A 16,474-nucleotide genomic window follows, 5' to 3' on the forward strand; every position below is an offset into this window, starting at 1 on the left:
ACTGCTGGATCGTATGAGAAGTATATATTCAAGTTTATAAGAAACTGCCACACTACTTTTTCAAAGTGGTTATAACCCTTTGCATCCCCACCAGCAAAGCGCGATGTAGTTCTAGCTGTCCCACAGCCCTGCACCTGGGCACTGTCCCCTTCTGCTGCCTTGTTCTGTGGGAATGGGAGGCATTCTCACAGGACTGCAGCGCTACCCACTGCGGCTGTCACGGGCACTTCCCTAATGAGGGATGACGGGGAGTGTCTTTTTGTGTGCATGTTGTTATCTACAGGAAATGGATGAAGTATCTACTCAAAGCTTCTCACCATTTTTCCAGTTGAATTTTTTGCTGAGACACCTATCCTTTTAATAGACAGTTTATCAAAGAAGAAATGATGGAAAGTTTGTCTATTTTGTTAAAGCACTTAGAATTCATGAGCAGGAGACACAAATCTAACATGTTTCCTTGCCATCGCCACTCCCAACGCCCCACTTGCCCCTCCCCCCTGGCAGATAGCAACGATATGCCAAAGCAGGTAGAAAGAAAGAAACATCCTCTCTCCCCCTTAGTCAGAGTGTAAGAAGCACAGGAAAAGCTGCCTGCCTACTACTAGGGTCAGAAACAGACGTATTTTCCCATTTTTACAAGTATGGGATGAATCCATAATCTTTCTTCAGTAGGAGCAGAAACACCAATGACGGGGAACCACGTGCAATGGTTGGCAACACTAGTGCCAATGCATTCCGACGTGGCGGAAGCACGGCTGGCACGTGACAATACTGAGGGTCTGCAGACCGCTCGGTGGGTGGCAGCCCTCGCCCTCTCTATCACAGGCAGAGCCCGCACACAGGAGCACCACGTGCGCTTCAGAGCAAGGGCTAAGCTTTCATGTAAAGGAACAGGAGAGCCTGCCACCACCACGTGGAGCCTCGGGCTGACTGGTATCTGGCTCCGGGCTCTCCTCTGCAGCGTGGGGACAGTAATCACTACCTTGTTATTATAAACACTACACACAACTCAAAACACACGATGAATGACACACATAAACGGCAGGTATCACAATTCTGACGACTTCCCTCACGTAGAATTCCTGAATCACAAACGTAACTACTATTGGCAAGATAAAGGGTGTCCTGCGCAAAGCCTGGAGCATAAAGCAGAAGCTTCAGGAAGCAGGTAACATTTGTACACGGCGGACCCACTGAACTAAACACAGGCTCCTGACCGTCCATGAGAATAGCCAGGCACCCACATAAAAGGTGCAGCACATTTACATAAAAGGTGCCCTGCAGTTGGCAGTCCTGAAAGGCACTTACGGACTTTATTTCCTATAATCCTGCCTGAGCATTTCAAACTGCGCGATGCTTCTTTTCAAAAGAAGCCAATCCACTCACTCTTGGTTCTGCACCAACTTGTTCCCGAGTTCGCGACGGGCCTCCCTAACTGGGCCACGGAGACAGGGCTGAGCTTGCCCGCCTCCGCGACACCGCGGCCTCCCTGCACACCATCCTGCGTATCCAGCTAGACACAGAGCAGCCTCTGAAACGTCCTGTGGTCGCTCATCCTGCTCCCGCCTGACGACCGCAGCGGGGGGCTGCACTGGTCACTCCTGCACGATGACAGGCTGGGCCGCCTCAGTGACGGGATATTCCATAAAGATTTTTCCATGAACAAATACATGGAATCAACAGTTTAAGATGATCTCTTGGATTTAAGTGTCTTGATATATCCTATGTGCAGGTTTTAAGAAAATATTAAAATTTATGACGGGGGCCCCTGGCTGGCTCAGTCAGTAGAGTGTACGACTCTTGACCTCGGGGTTGTAAGTTTGAGCCCCACACTGGGTGTACAGACTACTTAAAAAATAAAATCTTTCAAAAAATAAAAAATTTACGACAGATGTTTAACAATCTGAATGTCACATTTTCCATGGAAATCTATTTAAAGGTCTTAAAGGAAGAGTCAGTAACTAAGTTAACATGTACCACCTAGCGAGGCGCCACAATACAGGCTTTGTAGGTTAACAAAAAGTAACCGATCTCGTCCCGCTCTGCTTTTTCTCACCTTCTCCACCTGGAATGCCTTTCCCCAACTACCGCGAGCCCCACTCACCATGCCGGAACCTGCTCCCTCAGGAGGACACCGTCCCCCTCCCTCTGATCTCCCCATCACTGTCTTCCCCATCACAATTCTCTACCCGGTCTCGCCTGCTCCTGCAGGATCTGCCCTACGCACCTCAACCCTGCTACCATGGGAGAGTAACCTGTCCAGCACGCAAGAAAACAGATGTCCCTGGGGGTGAAGACACAAGGAATACACATGAGCAGATGGCAAATTTTATTAAGAGGCCTTACTGTCAGGGAGAGTGAGAACTCTTAAGAATATCAAGGAAACAGAAAAAAAAAAAAAAAAAGTGGCAACTGTTAAGCTCAAGAAAACAGGAAAACAAACAGTTGAACTAAAAGAGAATATAATCATGCTACATTAACCAGCTCAATAGTGAGCAACATTAACAAAGTCAAAACAGTTCGCCAAATTATGGCTCTAAACAGAAATTGTGCTACAACTACGTGGGGGAAGACGGGAGTTCAAAATGTAACTTTTTCTAAAAGTGACGCATCGATGGCCCTGCCTCTACATAGATATTGCTGGGAACCGTGGACAGAAATGCTACAAGAAACAGATAAGCAGGATTCCAGGCAGCTCTGGGAGGCGGATGGTGGAGGCAGGACAGGAGCCCGCTGGGTTCTGCGTGAACCATTCAACACTGTTTTACTTTTGAACACATGCACGTACCACCCTCTGATAGCAGTGAAATTTCTAAGTAAGAAAAAGAAACAGAATCTCTAACAGAAGCACTTCCAGCAGGACATAAGCGTTTTCCTACAACTTTTCAACCACGCTACCCCCTTTCCCCCTTCAACAGTGTCTCTCCACCCTCAGGACGCAGGGCAGCTGAGGACAGCGTGCATGGCCTGAGACCTGGCGTCAGCCTGCCGGCTCCGTACTCTTGAGAAAGCTACTGTAAGCTCTGAACCTGACCTTTCCCCGCCCGTGACATGAAGACACCACCACGGACCTCAGGGACCCGGCTGCGTTGCTCAGCACCCAGACGGTGAGTAAGTGTGAGGATGACCGTACACCCTGGACCTAAGTCACCCAGATGCAATCTGTCTCACTACCCTCTCCCCCTTCACACCACCGTCCAGGCGGGCTTTCATTCTGACCACGCCCCCACACTGCGCCGAGCACTTGCCAGAGTGTCCTCCAAGTCGCCAAACCCGAAGGCCAAACCTCAGTCCTCATTATGACCTTTCCTGACACTTCAGAGAGTTGATCACATCCTCCTCCTGGACACTTCTTCCCTTCTTCCCATGGTGCCAGTGCTTGTGGTCTTCTTCACACCTGCTCTGTGCCAAACACTGCTCATGTTCGTCCTTGAGCACTCGATGGCAGAGTGACCCGAGGCTCAGACTTGCTTGTCTTCTCTGTGCTCACTCCCTCGGTGACCACAGACCGTCACTGCATTTTCATGGCCACTTCCAGCTCAGACTTCTCTTCCAAGCTCCAAATGCCTATTTACAACTGCCTACATGACATCTCTACTTGGATCCCTAACAGAATCACAAACTTAAAATGCCTACAGAATCACAAACTTAAAATGCCCCATCTGACCCTCTAAACCAAGTTCCACCCACAGCCTTCCCCCCATCTAGTTGCCCAGGCCAAGAGCCTTCTAGTCAACTCAACTCCTCCCTTTGTCCTCACACCCCTTATCCAATCTGTCAGCAAATCCTACTGCTTCTGCCTTTGAAATACATCCAAGGCCCAACTGCTTCTCACCACCTCCAGTTTTCCTGCTCCAATCCCAGCCTCCGCTGCCGCTCACCTGGTTCCCTGAACAGCGTGCCGACAATCTCCTGGTTGTCCTCTACTCTCCCCCACCCTCCAACCCCCACCACCAGTGTCTATTCCCAACACACTAGCCTTTCAAACCTCAGCCGAATCTCAAGGCTCAACACTGAGGGAGGGACAGCTGCCCTCCGGAGCCGACAGCCAGCACCGCCTTACCCTAGCGACTCTTTGTTTCAACAAACAGCCCCAGAACCTCACAGTTCAATCTATGTCGATTGTTCTCAGCTGCCCTGACGCTAAATAACCTATCTTTATCCATCAAATGGGGGGTTTCAGATGGGTCTCCGGGCAACCTTCCTTTCTGTCTACTGCCTCCCCACACCCCATTAACCCTGAAAATAATCTCCATACATATCCCAGCAATTCAACTCCTCCAAAACTTTGCTTTGCTTTCCTAGAATTCTGATTGTAAAACACCTCCATCCCAAGTTCTGCCTTAAGAATGCAACACCCCAAAACAAATCAAGAACCAAGAACCTGATCCATCCTGCAGGGGCTCAAGTGGACCAGGGCCCTCAGGTACATCAAGGGCCCCGGATCTCACAGGAACACCATTAAGTCGATGCTGTACAAAGCCAGGCTTACTCGTGTGGCCTCACCAGTTGTCCAGAATTGGGGGAAACAATTATAGAAACACTGGTTATAAGGTATTTTTCCTGGGTTTACATATTTTCAAACAGGGGGGAGGGGAGGGGAGGGCCAAACTAGAAGCAGCAGATTATATCCCAGTGCTCAAAGTTCCAGTGAGCCAAGAACGGGCTCTCAGTTCCCTGTCAGGCCTTCATTCCGCTGCACATCACATTAAGAAGAAAAATGTTGTGTAATTTCTGCTAAATATGAAACTGTCTTGGGCTCTACCATGACGAACGATTTTTAATAGCTAATGCTGATGAAAAGTTATACTTGATATTCTCCCTCTTGTTTGGATCCACTAAGAAAAGAGAACTTATTTTGTGGCAAGCATTAAACACTACTTCATCCAGCATTTAGTGAAAACTACCCATGGGTCAAGCAGAAAACATGCAGAAATGAAATAACAAAATCTTTGCCCTTAAAGATGCAGAAACAGACTTGTACCCAATAAATATAGCCCACTGTTACAGGAAGAAACATCGAAATGTGCAGGGAGGGTGGGGAGGAGACAAGGGATGTAAACAGCTGGGCATGGCCTTCTCCAAAAGACAGCAGAGTCACACCTGGCACAGCACACAGAACAGGTGCCTCTCATAGCCAAGAAAGGGTAGAAGGAATCAGAGAAAAGGAGCAAGACTTCCAGGCCTTACTTGGAAACTGAAACTTCGTGACACAATTTTCCTTCCCTTCCCTAATACCTAATCCTGGCAGAAACAAAAGTGGGTTTGGGGGGGAAAGGAGAACAAAGGAGGAAAGTGAACTGACCCCCAGAAGGAAATGGAAAAACAATCCAGGGTCCTGCCCCTTGGACATCTAAGACAAACACACTTGCCAAAGTCAAATTCAACGTAATTATAATGATTCTGAATTCTGAATCCATGAAGTCTAAGTTTATGGGGCTTTTACACCAAAGCAATGTATTGCGAAAATCTTACCAATGCTAATACCACAAGACAGATTGATGAATCTTCTATCAACGATCTGTCCTCGATTTACCACTAGGCCTACCAAAAAGAGCAGTCTTTGGAAATAAGACAAACTGGAATAGAATCTCAATTCTATAACCTCCCAACTGTGGAGTGCAGCACAAGTGCCAAGGTTACAAATTAACAAATCACAAATAACCCAATCTCTGGAGCTTAGTTTTCCTCTCATTAAAGTGGGGGAACTGCCACCGAATAGCAATTGCTAACATTTGTAAATGCTGAGCACATTTCACATTTCTTATGGCATCTTCACCACAACCCTGGGAGAGCACCCTTTGTCAGAGGAAAGAGCTAGGTTTAAGTAGTCAGTGAAGAGTTCGCATGGAGAGAAAGCTAGGTTTCGGTAGTTAGTGAAGTTAGTAAGTAAGCAGCCAAGCCAACATCTGAATACACAGCCCTAAGAATAAAACACAAGTAAAAAGCACAGGCTCCAAAGCCAGACTGAGTCTGAATCCCAGCTTTGCTTTTTACTAACTTAGTAACCTTTAACCTCTGTTTCAGTTATGCAAATGTGAAACAGGGGCAAAGGGTAGCCTCATTCAGGGGATTACTGCCAGAGACTCACCTAGGAGCTGGATGGCCCAGTGCTGACCCTGTTGGGCCACTCTTCTAGGGCACATGCTGCTACTGTCACAACTATCAGGGACAGGACTGTCATCCTGCCTGCCTCTCTCCACACATAAAAGGCACTAAACAACTAATATTTCTTCCCTCACCTACTCTGCAAAATCAACTACCTTTTATTTGTTTCTAGTATATGTCAAAGAAACCTTAAGACAGATGAAAGAAAAATCAAAACAAAAGGAAAAACCAAAACACAAATGTAGCAAGAGAATTATACTCACAGTTCTGAAGGCCACGATAACTCTGTGAAGAAATCAAACGTGGGTTTAAAGGAAATGCTCCCGGTTTCTCTTTCCTCTTTCCATAGTCCTCAGAGAACCTGACAAGGAGAGACAACATGCGCATTAAAACCCCCTTCCTTTCACTTCTTGAAGCTCTACTGAACTCACCCCTCAGCCAGTTCCATCACCTCCCACGCAAGCCTACTGGGCAACGCCTGGGATGAGGGGTGAGAAGAGGGCACCACGTCCCTGTCTTCAAACCTATTTCTACTTAAGAAACACACAGGAAGGAGCGCCTGGGTGGCTCAGTCGTTAAGCGTGTGCCCTCGGCTCAGGGCGTGATCCCAGAGTCCTGGGATCGAGCCCCACATCAGGCTCCTATGCTGGGAGCCTGCTTTTTCCTCTCCCACTCCCCCTGCCTGTGTTTCCTCTCTCACTGGCTGTCTCTCTCTGTCAAATAAATAAATAAAATCTTAAAAAAAAAAAAAAAAAGAAAATACATGTGAAGCAAATGGAAACTATTCAAACATATCAAAAATCATAAATTAACAGAGTGTGGTTGGCTAATAAGTGCACGATACAATGACAGAGTATAGACATCTGTTCCACTGCCTCCCATTAAAACTATACTACAGAGATATTTTTAAAAAATGTTGTAAACAGGGGCGCCTGGGTGGCTCAGTCTGTTAAGCATCTGCCTTCAGCTCAGGTCATGATCCCAGGGTCCTGGGATGGAGCCTCAGGTCAGGCTCCCTGCTCAACAGGGAGTCTGCTTCTCCCTCTCCCTCTGCCCCTCCCCGTTTGTGCTCTCTGCTCTCTCCCGTGTGCACACACTCACTCCCTCAAATAAGTAAATAAATAAAATCTTTTTAAAAAATGTTTGAAACAGCACAGGGAGAACTGAAAGGAGAAAAAAGCCAAGATTTTTGAAGTACTGAGGAAATCTTCTAACATGGAAGATTGAGACAAAAACAAAAAAGTAAAAAGAAGAAACCTGGAGGAGACAGAAACTATAAAAGATTGAAGTAGAGTAAATGAGTCAGCAGGCCCAAGAAAGCTAGGTCCTAATTCAGCAGTGGAACACACGGGAACCACTTCCACTTGCACAGCAGTGTCCTAGAAGACCAGAAGTGGCAGCAGCAGTGTAGACAGAACGGGGGTAAAGAAGACATAGCCTCAAATACAGAGGAGCCGGGGAAGGCCATGGAAACTGAAACCAGAACCTCAACCTCAAGCCAGGCACAACGTGACGCCCCCTCATTCTGAAAGAAGATGGGAGGGGGCATTCCCCGGAAAAGTAGAGGCGTCTATGGACTGAAGTCACCCTGCCCAGCTGCACTGAACAGAGCTGGACTTAATGACCATATATACAGTGAACAGTGAATTCTCCAGCTCTCCTACAACAGACCACACACGCACACCGCTGCCTTCCAGATTCTGAAGTCAGAATTGTGCCGGAAAGAGACTGGAGAATATTTCTGGGGAATCTGATCAGCTCCAAAACACAGATCTAAAGATACTAACCCTGGGGACCCTCAACACATGGCCACCCAGAATACCCTGATGTAAAAGTCAAAGGGCCCCACCACGTCAGACAGGAGAAGGAAGGAAACAACCTAAAAGAAACAGAGACTATACAAACTATCAATAATATAGAGGTAAGACAACACTGCAATCAAGAAAGAAAAACAGGATGTTCTTCTAGAAAAATAGAAAAAGAGCCCTTGGAAATCTAAAGAACCTTTCTGAAATCAGAAATAATAAACTAAAGAAAAGGTTAAGTCAAACTGAAGTCATCTCCCTGAACAGAGAATAAAAAGACCCCCCCCCCAAAAAAAAGGCAGAAAAGGAGGAGCAAAGGAAGGAAGAAGAAGAAGAAAAAAGTATTAAGGTAATTACAACCTTTGCCCAGGACAGCCAAGTTCCGGATAATAAGACTTCCAGAAAAACAAAATAAGGAAAAGCAAGGGAGAAAACCTCAGCACAGTAATGCCAAAGAGTATTCCCAGAACTGAAAACTCCCAGTTGCCAGAATGAAGGGACCCGCTGAATATGCAGCACAGTGGATGAAAACCGACCACACAAGGTACACCATCATGATATTTCAAAAGACTTGGACAAATTGTAAAACTCCTACAAGCTTCTAAAGATGGGAGGGGGGAAAAAGTTTAGTACGAAGGAAAAATGAGAATAGCTTCTGAATTCTAAAACAGTAACATGAAAACAAGAAGGCAATGGAGCAATCTTTGAATTTATGAACAAAAATGAATTCCAATACAGAACTCTATACCCAGCGAAACCATCAATCAAGTTTCAATCATGCATGGTCCCAAAAGGTTTGCCTCCTAAGCATCCTATGTCAGAAAGCCCCTGGAGAAAGTCTTCCACCAAAACACGAGCATCAACAAAAAATGAGCAAGGCATGAGCTTCCATTAGAAGGGATAAGGGAATCCCCAGGACGACGATGAAGCGAGATTCCAGAATGGTGGCTGTGCACCAGGAGAGGAGGAAACAAGTCCAAGCCGGAGCAGTGTTGCTCAAGAGGAGGGAATGCTGAAGGCTGTCTTCAACTTGCCCAAAAACACTGTACTATCTTTTTAAAGTAATTAACGCCACCAAAAGGAAGAAGTCAGTGAAGAAAGACAAAGACAAGACTTGCCACAAACATAAAATCCAACTCTGGACAAAAGCCAAACGATGAGAACAAAGGAACATCCAGGGACAACACAATAAAAGACCGAAGGAGCAAGAGCTCAGAAAAGAAGAGAACAGAGATCTCCAGGAAACTGTCTGCCAGAAATCAAACGTGAAGAAGAGATGAGTCTGTATGACCATGAAGAAAAATTACTAAGAGGCTACTGGAAGGTATGGGGAAAATAGGTCTGGGGTAGGGGGGAAATAACAATAGGTATAAAAAGGGTTAAGAATGTGGGGGACTGAAGAAAGATGAGTACCTGTCATAATGCCCTGGGCGCACCTCTATCACAGGACTTACCCACTGTACCATCATCACTGACTGACTTCTCTGTCTCCCTCCCTCGGCTGCAAAGACCTTTTGGAGAGGATCATTTCTCATCCGGTTATCACCCTGCAGAGTCCAGTACAACGCCTGCTACAAGGGTATACACAAAAGCAAAGGGTTTTTGTATTTTTTTTGCATTTATTTGGGTACTGAGTATCTACTACAATACCTGCTATCCGTCCGGAGAACTAGAATTCAAAGACATATGGACCTTGCTTGCCTTTAAAGCGATTCAACTTTTTTTCACACCTGAGAAAACAAATATTTCTTCTATATCCTCACTCTCCCCAAAAGATGAAAAGTTCACCAGGGGCTTATAGAACTTTTATAGTCCGGCTATTCGTAATGGATATGGAACCCAAGACATGATGACACTTGCTTGACATTGTATGCATTGTGTAATATGAAAAGAGTGCCGGCTTGGGTATCAGGACACCTGGTTTCTAACTTTAGAATTACTCCTTTTGAAGAAGAGAAAATCCCAACATTCTACCTAAGAATCCCAGCGTTGGTCGTCTTATGTACAGATCCCCAAATCCTTACAGCGCCTTCAGCTTGAATGTATTTCAACCAGTTCCCATAATTACTACATTACTATTATCTTAGTCTCACTGCCAAAAACCCAGCTGCCGGCTAACTATGCAAGAATAAGACACTGCTGGGGCGCCTGGGTAGCGCAGTCGTTAAAGTGTCTGCCTTCGGCTCAGGGCGTGATCCCGGTGTACCGGGATCGAGTCCCACATCGGGCTCCTCTGCTATGAGCCTGCTTCTTCCTCTCCCACTCCCCCTGCTGTGTTCCCTCTCTCGCTGGCTGTCTCTCTGTCACATAAATAAATAAAATCTTTAAAAAAAAAAAAAGAATAAGACACTGTTGAAATGACTTAAAAAAATTTCTTTTTATCCTTAGTGCATTAAGCTAAATCCTGCAATTAAATAAAACCAAATAACACACACACACACACACACACACACACACTCCTCCTCCTCCTGAGAAAAGAAAAGGGAGAGAGAAAGAAACAGCAAGTCCTTCTTCCACCTAAGCCAGCAGCAGAGCTGGGGGCTGGGTTGGGAAGAGGGGTAAACTTGGAGGCACAATGAATCAACGAGGTCTCTGGGGCTTTCGCCCCAAAAACCACAGGGCCACAGCAAGTTGAGCACCAGCTGCGGGGAAGGAGCCATCGCGGACCCGGGTGTGAGGCCCGCCCTTCCCTACCTGAGGGCCAGTGAGTCCCCATACCAGGTCAGGGCTATTTCCCCGCCCCCCCTCCAGGTCCCCAAGGATTTCCCTCTTCCTCCTCCTTCCTCTCTCCCCCCTTTTTGTTTTTGAGGCAATGGGCCGGCTCCCAAGGAGGCCGGCTGGCCTCCCCAAGCCCCCGGCCTCCCTGTGCGCTCCGGCCTCGAGCCCCTCCGTCTCTCCGAGACCCCCGAATCCACCAACCTCCCCATCTTTCACGAACCCCCCCAGGCCTTCTCATGTCCCCCAAACCTCCCCGTTTATCTGAGCCCCCGGCCTCCCCTCATCCCCAGGCCTGCCGGAGCCCGCCGACCTCCCCACAAGTCCGTCCTCCACCCATAGCCGTTCTCCCAGAACCCGCCCCCTCGTCCCCCTTCCCTGGCCTCTCGTGTCCCCCCGCCGGCCTCCCCACATCCTCGTCCTCCCGGAGACCCCCCAGTCCGCCCATCTCCCGACCCGCCCGCGCCCCGGTCCTCCCCACAGCGCCGTCCTCCCCGGGCCCCTCCCTCGTCCTCCCCACTTCTCCGGCCTCCCCACATCCTCGGCCTCACGAGCCCCGCGCGGGAGGGGTCCGTCTCCGCCACATCCGCCGCCCGGACCGGCTGGTTGGCCCCGCTAGGCCCTGCCAACCCCCAGCTCCAGGAGCCGGCTCGCCCGCCCGCGTCCCGGCCCCCTCCCCAGGCCCGCACTCACTCGGACCGTGCGGGGCGCCGGGAGGCGAGGGCAGACCACTGCGAGGCGGCGCCGCGAACCGACGGGCGGTGCTCCCTCCCACGCCTCACGCCGCGGGCGCACAGCGGTCCCTGCGGCGGCGGCGGCGGCGGCGGCGGGCTGGCGACGGCGGGCTGGCGGCGGCGGCGGCGGCGGCGGAGGGATTGCGCCCTCAGTGCGTGCTTTGACGGCGCGGGCCGCGCATGCGCGGCGACCGGCTGAGGCGGGCTTCACCGCAATGGCGCGCGCCCGGCCGCGTCCCCGCGCCGAGCTTCCGCCCCTCCCCCCCCCCCCCCCCCAGGACCGGGCTTGCACCCCGCCGCCCGCGCATGCAGAGCAAGCCACAGGGCTATGCGCTCGAGACCGCTCCGGACAGTGCGCCTGGCATTCAGGACCGCAAGGGACTGAGCGCGCATGTGGTGGCCGGGTCCAGGGAAGCCTCGGCGGGGCCGGGAGGGGCGGCCCGCCGATCTGAGGTCCCGGGGCTCCCACCGGCGGCACTCTGGGCCGGCGGGGTTGCACCGATCTCGGGGAAGCCCTCCCACCCGCTGCCCTGCCCCGCACAGCCTGGACGCGGCCCCTTTGCAGGGCCTCCCTAGCCCGCCGCCCTGGAGCCCAGCCCCAGGGCCGGAACCCGCGCAGTCGCGCCCCGCAGTGGGCCGGGGCCTGGCCCGCGTCCTCACGCGTGTCTTCGCCAGGCTTCCTGCCCACCCCGAGGAGTTAGGTGTCCCGGGCCCCTCTGCACACAGGAGAGTGAGGCTCAGGGGTGTGTTCCGTGGCATCACAGCTAATGCTGGGCTGTACTTAGGTTGAAGCCTGAAAGAGGCTGTGGGAGGCGGCTGGAGGTAGACAGATGTGGGGCCTGCGCGCTGGTCTCGGGGCTGGAGACAGAAGAGGAGGACCCCAGGGATCTGGGAGTCACCAGGCCTAGGGCAGCTGAGCAGAACCAGGACACCGAGTGGAAGGGGCAAAAATGCACTCGTCCAGGGGCTTCTTCAGGCATCCTTAGGAGCCTGGCCTTTGTACTTTAGGCCTCAGGGAGCCTGGGGAGGGTTTCAAGCAGGAAGTAATATCTGATTTGTGTTCTTAAAAAAAAAAAAAAAAAATGACAACCTTGTGGTAGGAAATGAAGCCAGAGGCAGGGCAACTTTCATCTTTATGGTGTCACTTTGATCCTCTCCACAAGCCAGGAGGCAGGTTAGGCCCACACTCCTTTTCAAAGGTGAACTCCTGAAGCCCAAAAAGGTAACCCACCATTCTGTCCTCAGAAGGTATCATTTGACTCTAATTGTAACAGAAGCAGGTAAATTAAAACAATTTTGCTTAGCAAGAGTTTTACTATATATGTTTTTGTTGTTCTTTAATGAAATGTGTTATGGTTATTTGTAGAATTTTTTTAACTCCATCCAAGTTTGCAAGGAAGTGTGTCTCTGAATGTGAGCCCAGGGCCTTGGTCCCCAGAGTTTGCTCCACCTGGAACTCTCCTCCCTCTGGAGCATGTCACTCCCTCATGTCTTTGAGGTTTATGTGTCACCTCATCAGATGCCAACTGACCACTCTGTATATAATAGGAACCCCCACCCCCCACCTCTGCTCTGTTGTTCTGCAAAGCAGCTGTTGTCCTCCACAGCCCTACACTGTGTACTTGTTTATTTCTTGGTTGTGTGTCCCTCTCCCAGAACGTTAGATTCATTCAAGCAGGGACTTTGTTCACTTCTGGGTCCCTGGCACATAATGAGATATTGTGGAGTAACTGAGTACAGCTTTGGGTGATGGGAAGTAAGAAACTGTTATTTAAAGTGTAAGAAGGGAGTGGGAGTCAGGGAAGGGAGTGGAGGGACAAAGGGGATTATAGTGAGGAGATCTTTGCGGGGCGGTGAGGGCGCTTTGGTAGACTAAAAATGGCCACCAACTTGTTGACGCTGCTCCCCACAGGAGATTGAATCCATTCATTCACCCCTGGAATGCGGATGGCTCTTGTAACTTGCTTTGACCAGGAAAATGTGTCACAGGGGATGTGGTGTGACTTTTGAGCCGAAGCTGCAGGAGATGGTATGGCTTTGTCACCTGATTCTAAACAAATCCAAGCAGGTCTGGTGAGGAGGCCGCGTAGAAGAGCGCAGATCCTCCCTGGCTGACAAGCTGCCACCTGCCAGACACGTGGGTGAGGCTGTGCTTGACCACCCAGCCCTAGCCAAGTAGTCGGCCAGCTGCGGCCACCAGAGACCCAGGCAGACCAGCACAACTGTGGAGATGCACTCAGCCCCAACCAGCCAACCAGAGAATCACGAGCAAATCAAATACTTGTGGTTTTAAGCCCTAGATGTTAGCGTGGTGACACAGCCATGGATAACTGATACATTTGATTACCTCAACCTTATCATGATGCATTCAAAACTGATGTTCTGGAGCGCAGCTTTGATTATTCTTCTGCCTAATAAAAGCAGAAAATCAGGAAAGGGCAAGACACAAAGTGATGCAAACAGCTACAAAGAGGACGAAAGGTAGACAGAGGAGATGAGCAGCAGGTTGTGCAGCCGAGACCCTCCTCATCCCCTGAGCATACTTTGTGCTGCCTAAGAGCTCAGGTTCAGGAGTCCGTGAACAGTGAAGCAGACCCAGGCTCCAGTTCAACTGTTCCCCAGGGTCAGACACTGAGCAGGTGGCATAACGTCCTTGCTCATCTGTTAATAGAGGTTACAGAGAAGCTCCATAACATTAGGTTGTTGTGGGGAGTAAATGAACTGTTCCTGTCAAACACTCGGCAGAGTGCTTGGCACAATATACCCTCCATAAGTATCATGGGGTAGCAATAGCATTCCTGTACAGGTTACTGTTCATCTTGATCATGGAGGGGCGATCATTCAAAGGACCGCCCAGAGTGCAGTGTTAATAAAAGCTGATTTTCCTCAGCTCTGTGGGTCAGATGCTGTGTCCACAGTCTCCAAACCTCATAGCAGCCCTGCAGCACGGGCATGTTAACATCATCTTCATTCTATTGTTGTGAAAACCGTAACAAAGGAAAAACGCAAGCGATGGGACAGGTGGCAGGGCTGGAGCTCAAATCTGCAGGCTGTCCCACTGCAAAGCATGCACTCCTCCCTCTCCCTGTGCAGCCTCTGCTACACACAGACCCCACACAAAAAACAAAACACACACGACCATGCGGCTTCTCCCCTTCCTGCACTGCGCCACACAGGCTGAGCGCTGACCTTATGTGGGAAGCATTCAGGAAGGGCTTCCTGTGTATTGGCAAAGCAGCTGCATCCTGGGAGCACTTCCTCCTTGAAAAGCACCCTCCCACCTCCCTAGTCTGATGAGGGCTTGTCCCTAGGAGGGACTTGCTCATAGTGGAAACAGAAGCACACTTTAAGACTGGGGGTGGGTGCACAGTAAAGAGGGTGGGCGGTAAGAAGCTGGTGTCACCAAGGACACACCGAAGCCCACATTATTGCCCACATCAAGGCGCTGACCAGCCTGCAGATCCACACAGAGAAACTATAATGAGAAAAAGTGGGATCCAGGAAACTGGTGCCCGGGGCACTCGAAGATCCAGTAAGATGGGCCACTGGGAGGTATGGGTGTGCCACCTGCCCTCCGGGGATGCTGGCCCTCAGGTGGTCAGAACCAGGAGACTGGTCAGGGAAGAGGGACACCCTGCAGAAGAACAGAGAGAGGAGTCCGACCAATCTGGTTCAAACCCCAGCTCCCCCACGTGACAGCCCAGTGGCCCTAAGGGGACTGCTCTACCTCTCTGAGTCTAAACTTCCTCATCAGTGAAATGGGGAGGGGGGAGGCTGCAAGAGCAGAAGGGAAGGGGCCAGGGGGCACCCCTAGGGAAGATGCTCAAAGGGGAAGCATAACAAAGGAGGGACAATTTGAGGGACCAGAAGCCAGATTCCCTCCTTCAACTCTGGCCAGCATAAAAGCAAGATGGGCCACAACCACCATGTGCACCTTGCCCAGGAGGGAACATTCTGGACTTTCAGAACTAGGCTGCTGATGGACGTTTTACAATATGTTTGAAATTTCACTTCCCACAGGAATTTAATGTAGGGATGTTGGAATGTGGGACTACTAACTCCTCTGGGTGGGGGGAAGGGTCATGCCCCCCACTAGTGCCTGCAGTGGATGCAGCTCTTTTGAGGGGACATGTGAACGATTTGCCCCAGGTGTGGTTTCATCCTCAGCTGGAGCTAGGGGTGCCCCAGCCACTCCTGCTCACCTGCTCACACAGATCTCCCCACTCCTTGCCCCGCCCTGGTGTTCCAGGTCCCTGGGATACAGGGCACACTAGCTGGACCTCTTCCAGGCCCTGTCCAGAGGCTCAGCCCTAGGGGCTAAGCCGCCTATAGCAGTGACCCCAGGACCTCACCCGCGGGGCTCTCCAGGGATACTGCTCTCAGGTCTGGGCCACACACCCACTTCCCATTACTCACAACCCACCCCCCCAACACACAGAGGGGAAACCCTTTCCCTGTACAGCACTCAGCAGGTCCCGGACGGGGACAACCTCCCATCTTCCTGACCAGAAATGCCCGTTTGGTCTGGAAAACTTGCAGCTAGGGCTCAAGTTAGCCTCCATCCAGAGCACCCACATACCTGCACCAGCCTCTAGAGAAGAAAAGATGTACATTTTCTGGGAAATTCTGCCCCAAACCATTGGTTCTCTCATTTCATTGTCACAACTCATCAGATAAGTGCTATTAAATGCATTTTCCAGATGGGTAAACTGAGGCCAGAAGGTGATGACTACCCAGCTCAAGTCTACCCAGCAAGTAAATGGCAGAGAAAGGATTCATACCCAGCTCGTGTGGCTCCAAAGTTGTGCTCTCAGTTACTGAGCTCCTCAGCCTCCCAAGGCAGGGCGGGGGAGGGGAGGACCAGTTCTGAGTCCAGAGGAGGCTCCCTCACCTTCTCTCCAGGGTGAACAGGCAGTGCATCCTGGTTTAGCAAAGACAATGCAGTTGCAGGGGCTCCCCTGGACCTGTTTCTATCGTGGGCTGGACAAAAGTCATTATCAGTATTAAATCCCCACGAAAGCAGTGTTCTCTCTGCAGATTTTGTGTCGTGCTCAGCACAGAAGGCTGCCCGCTTTCCGGTGTCTGCAAGGTGAGCAGACTGCCCTTGGAGAT

The 16,474-nt window shown here is 50.4% G+C and overlaps 1 protein-coding gene across 1 annotated transcript; it reads right to left on the reverse strand.

The window, feature by feature from the left end:
• Positions 1-6,371: 6,371 nt before the first annotated feature.
• On the reverse strand, positions 6,372-16,282 carry LOC130543917 (coiled-coil domain-containing protein 71L-like). The gene is made up of 5 exons (XM_057313045.1): positions 16,254-16,282; positions 14,930-14,996; positions 11,322-11,567; positions 9,368-9,484; positions 6,372-6,469 (listed from the first exon to the last, which is right to left on the reverse strand). Exons 1-5 carry the CDS (start codon positions 16,280-16,282, stop codon positions 6,461-6,463), a joined length of 468 nt encoding a protein of 155 aa, XP_057169028.1. The 3' UTR covers positions 6,372-6,460.
• Positions 16,283-16,474: the final 192 nt, after the last annotated feature.

Source organism: Ursus arctos, unplaced genomic scaffold (genome assembly GCF_023065955.2).
Source record: "Ursus arctos isolate Adak ecotype North America unplaced genomic scaffold, UrsArc2.0 scaffold_16, whole genome shotgun sequence".
NCBI classification, from domain to species: Eukaryota; Metazoa; Chordata; class Mammalia; order Carnivora; family Ursidae; genus Ursus; species Ursus arctos.

Excerpts from the sequence above, each read along its gene's own strand:
- LOC130543917 (XM_057313045.1), bottom strand. The coding sequence starts at position 16,282 with ATGCACTGCCTGTTCACCCTGGAGAGAAG. Across the intron at positions 11,568-14,929 it reads CCAGCATCCCCGGAGGGCAG|CCCGCCTCAGCCGGTCGCCG; the intron begins GTGGCACACCCA and ends ATTGCGGTGAAG. Across the intron at positions 9,485-11,321 it reads CGGCGCCCCGCACGGTCCGA|CAGGCGTTGTACTGGACTCT; the intron begins GTGAGTGCGGGC and ends ATACCCTTGTAG.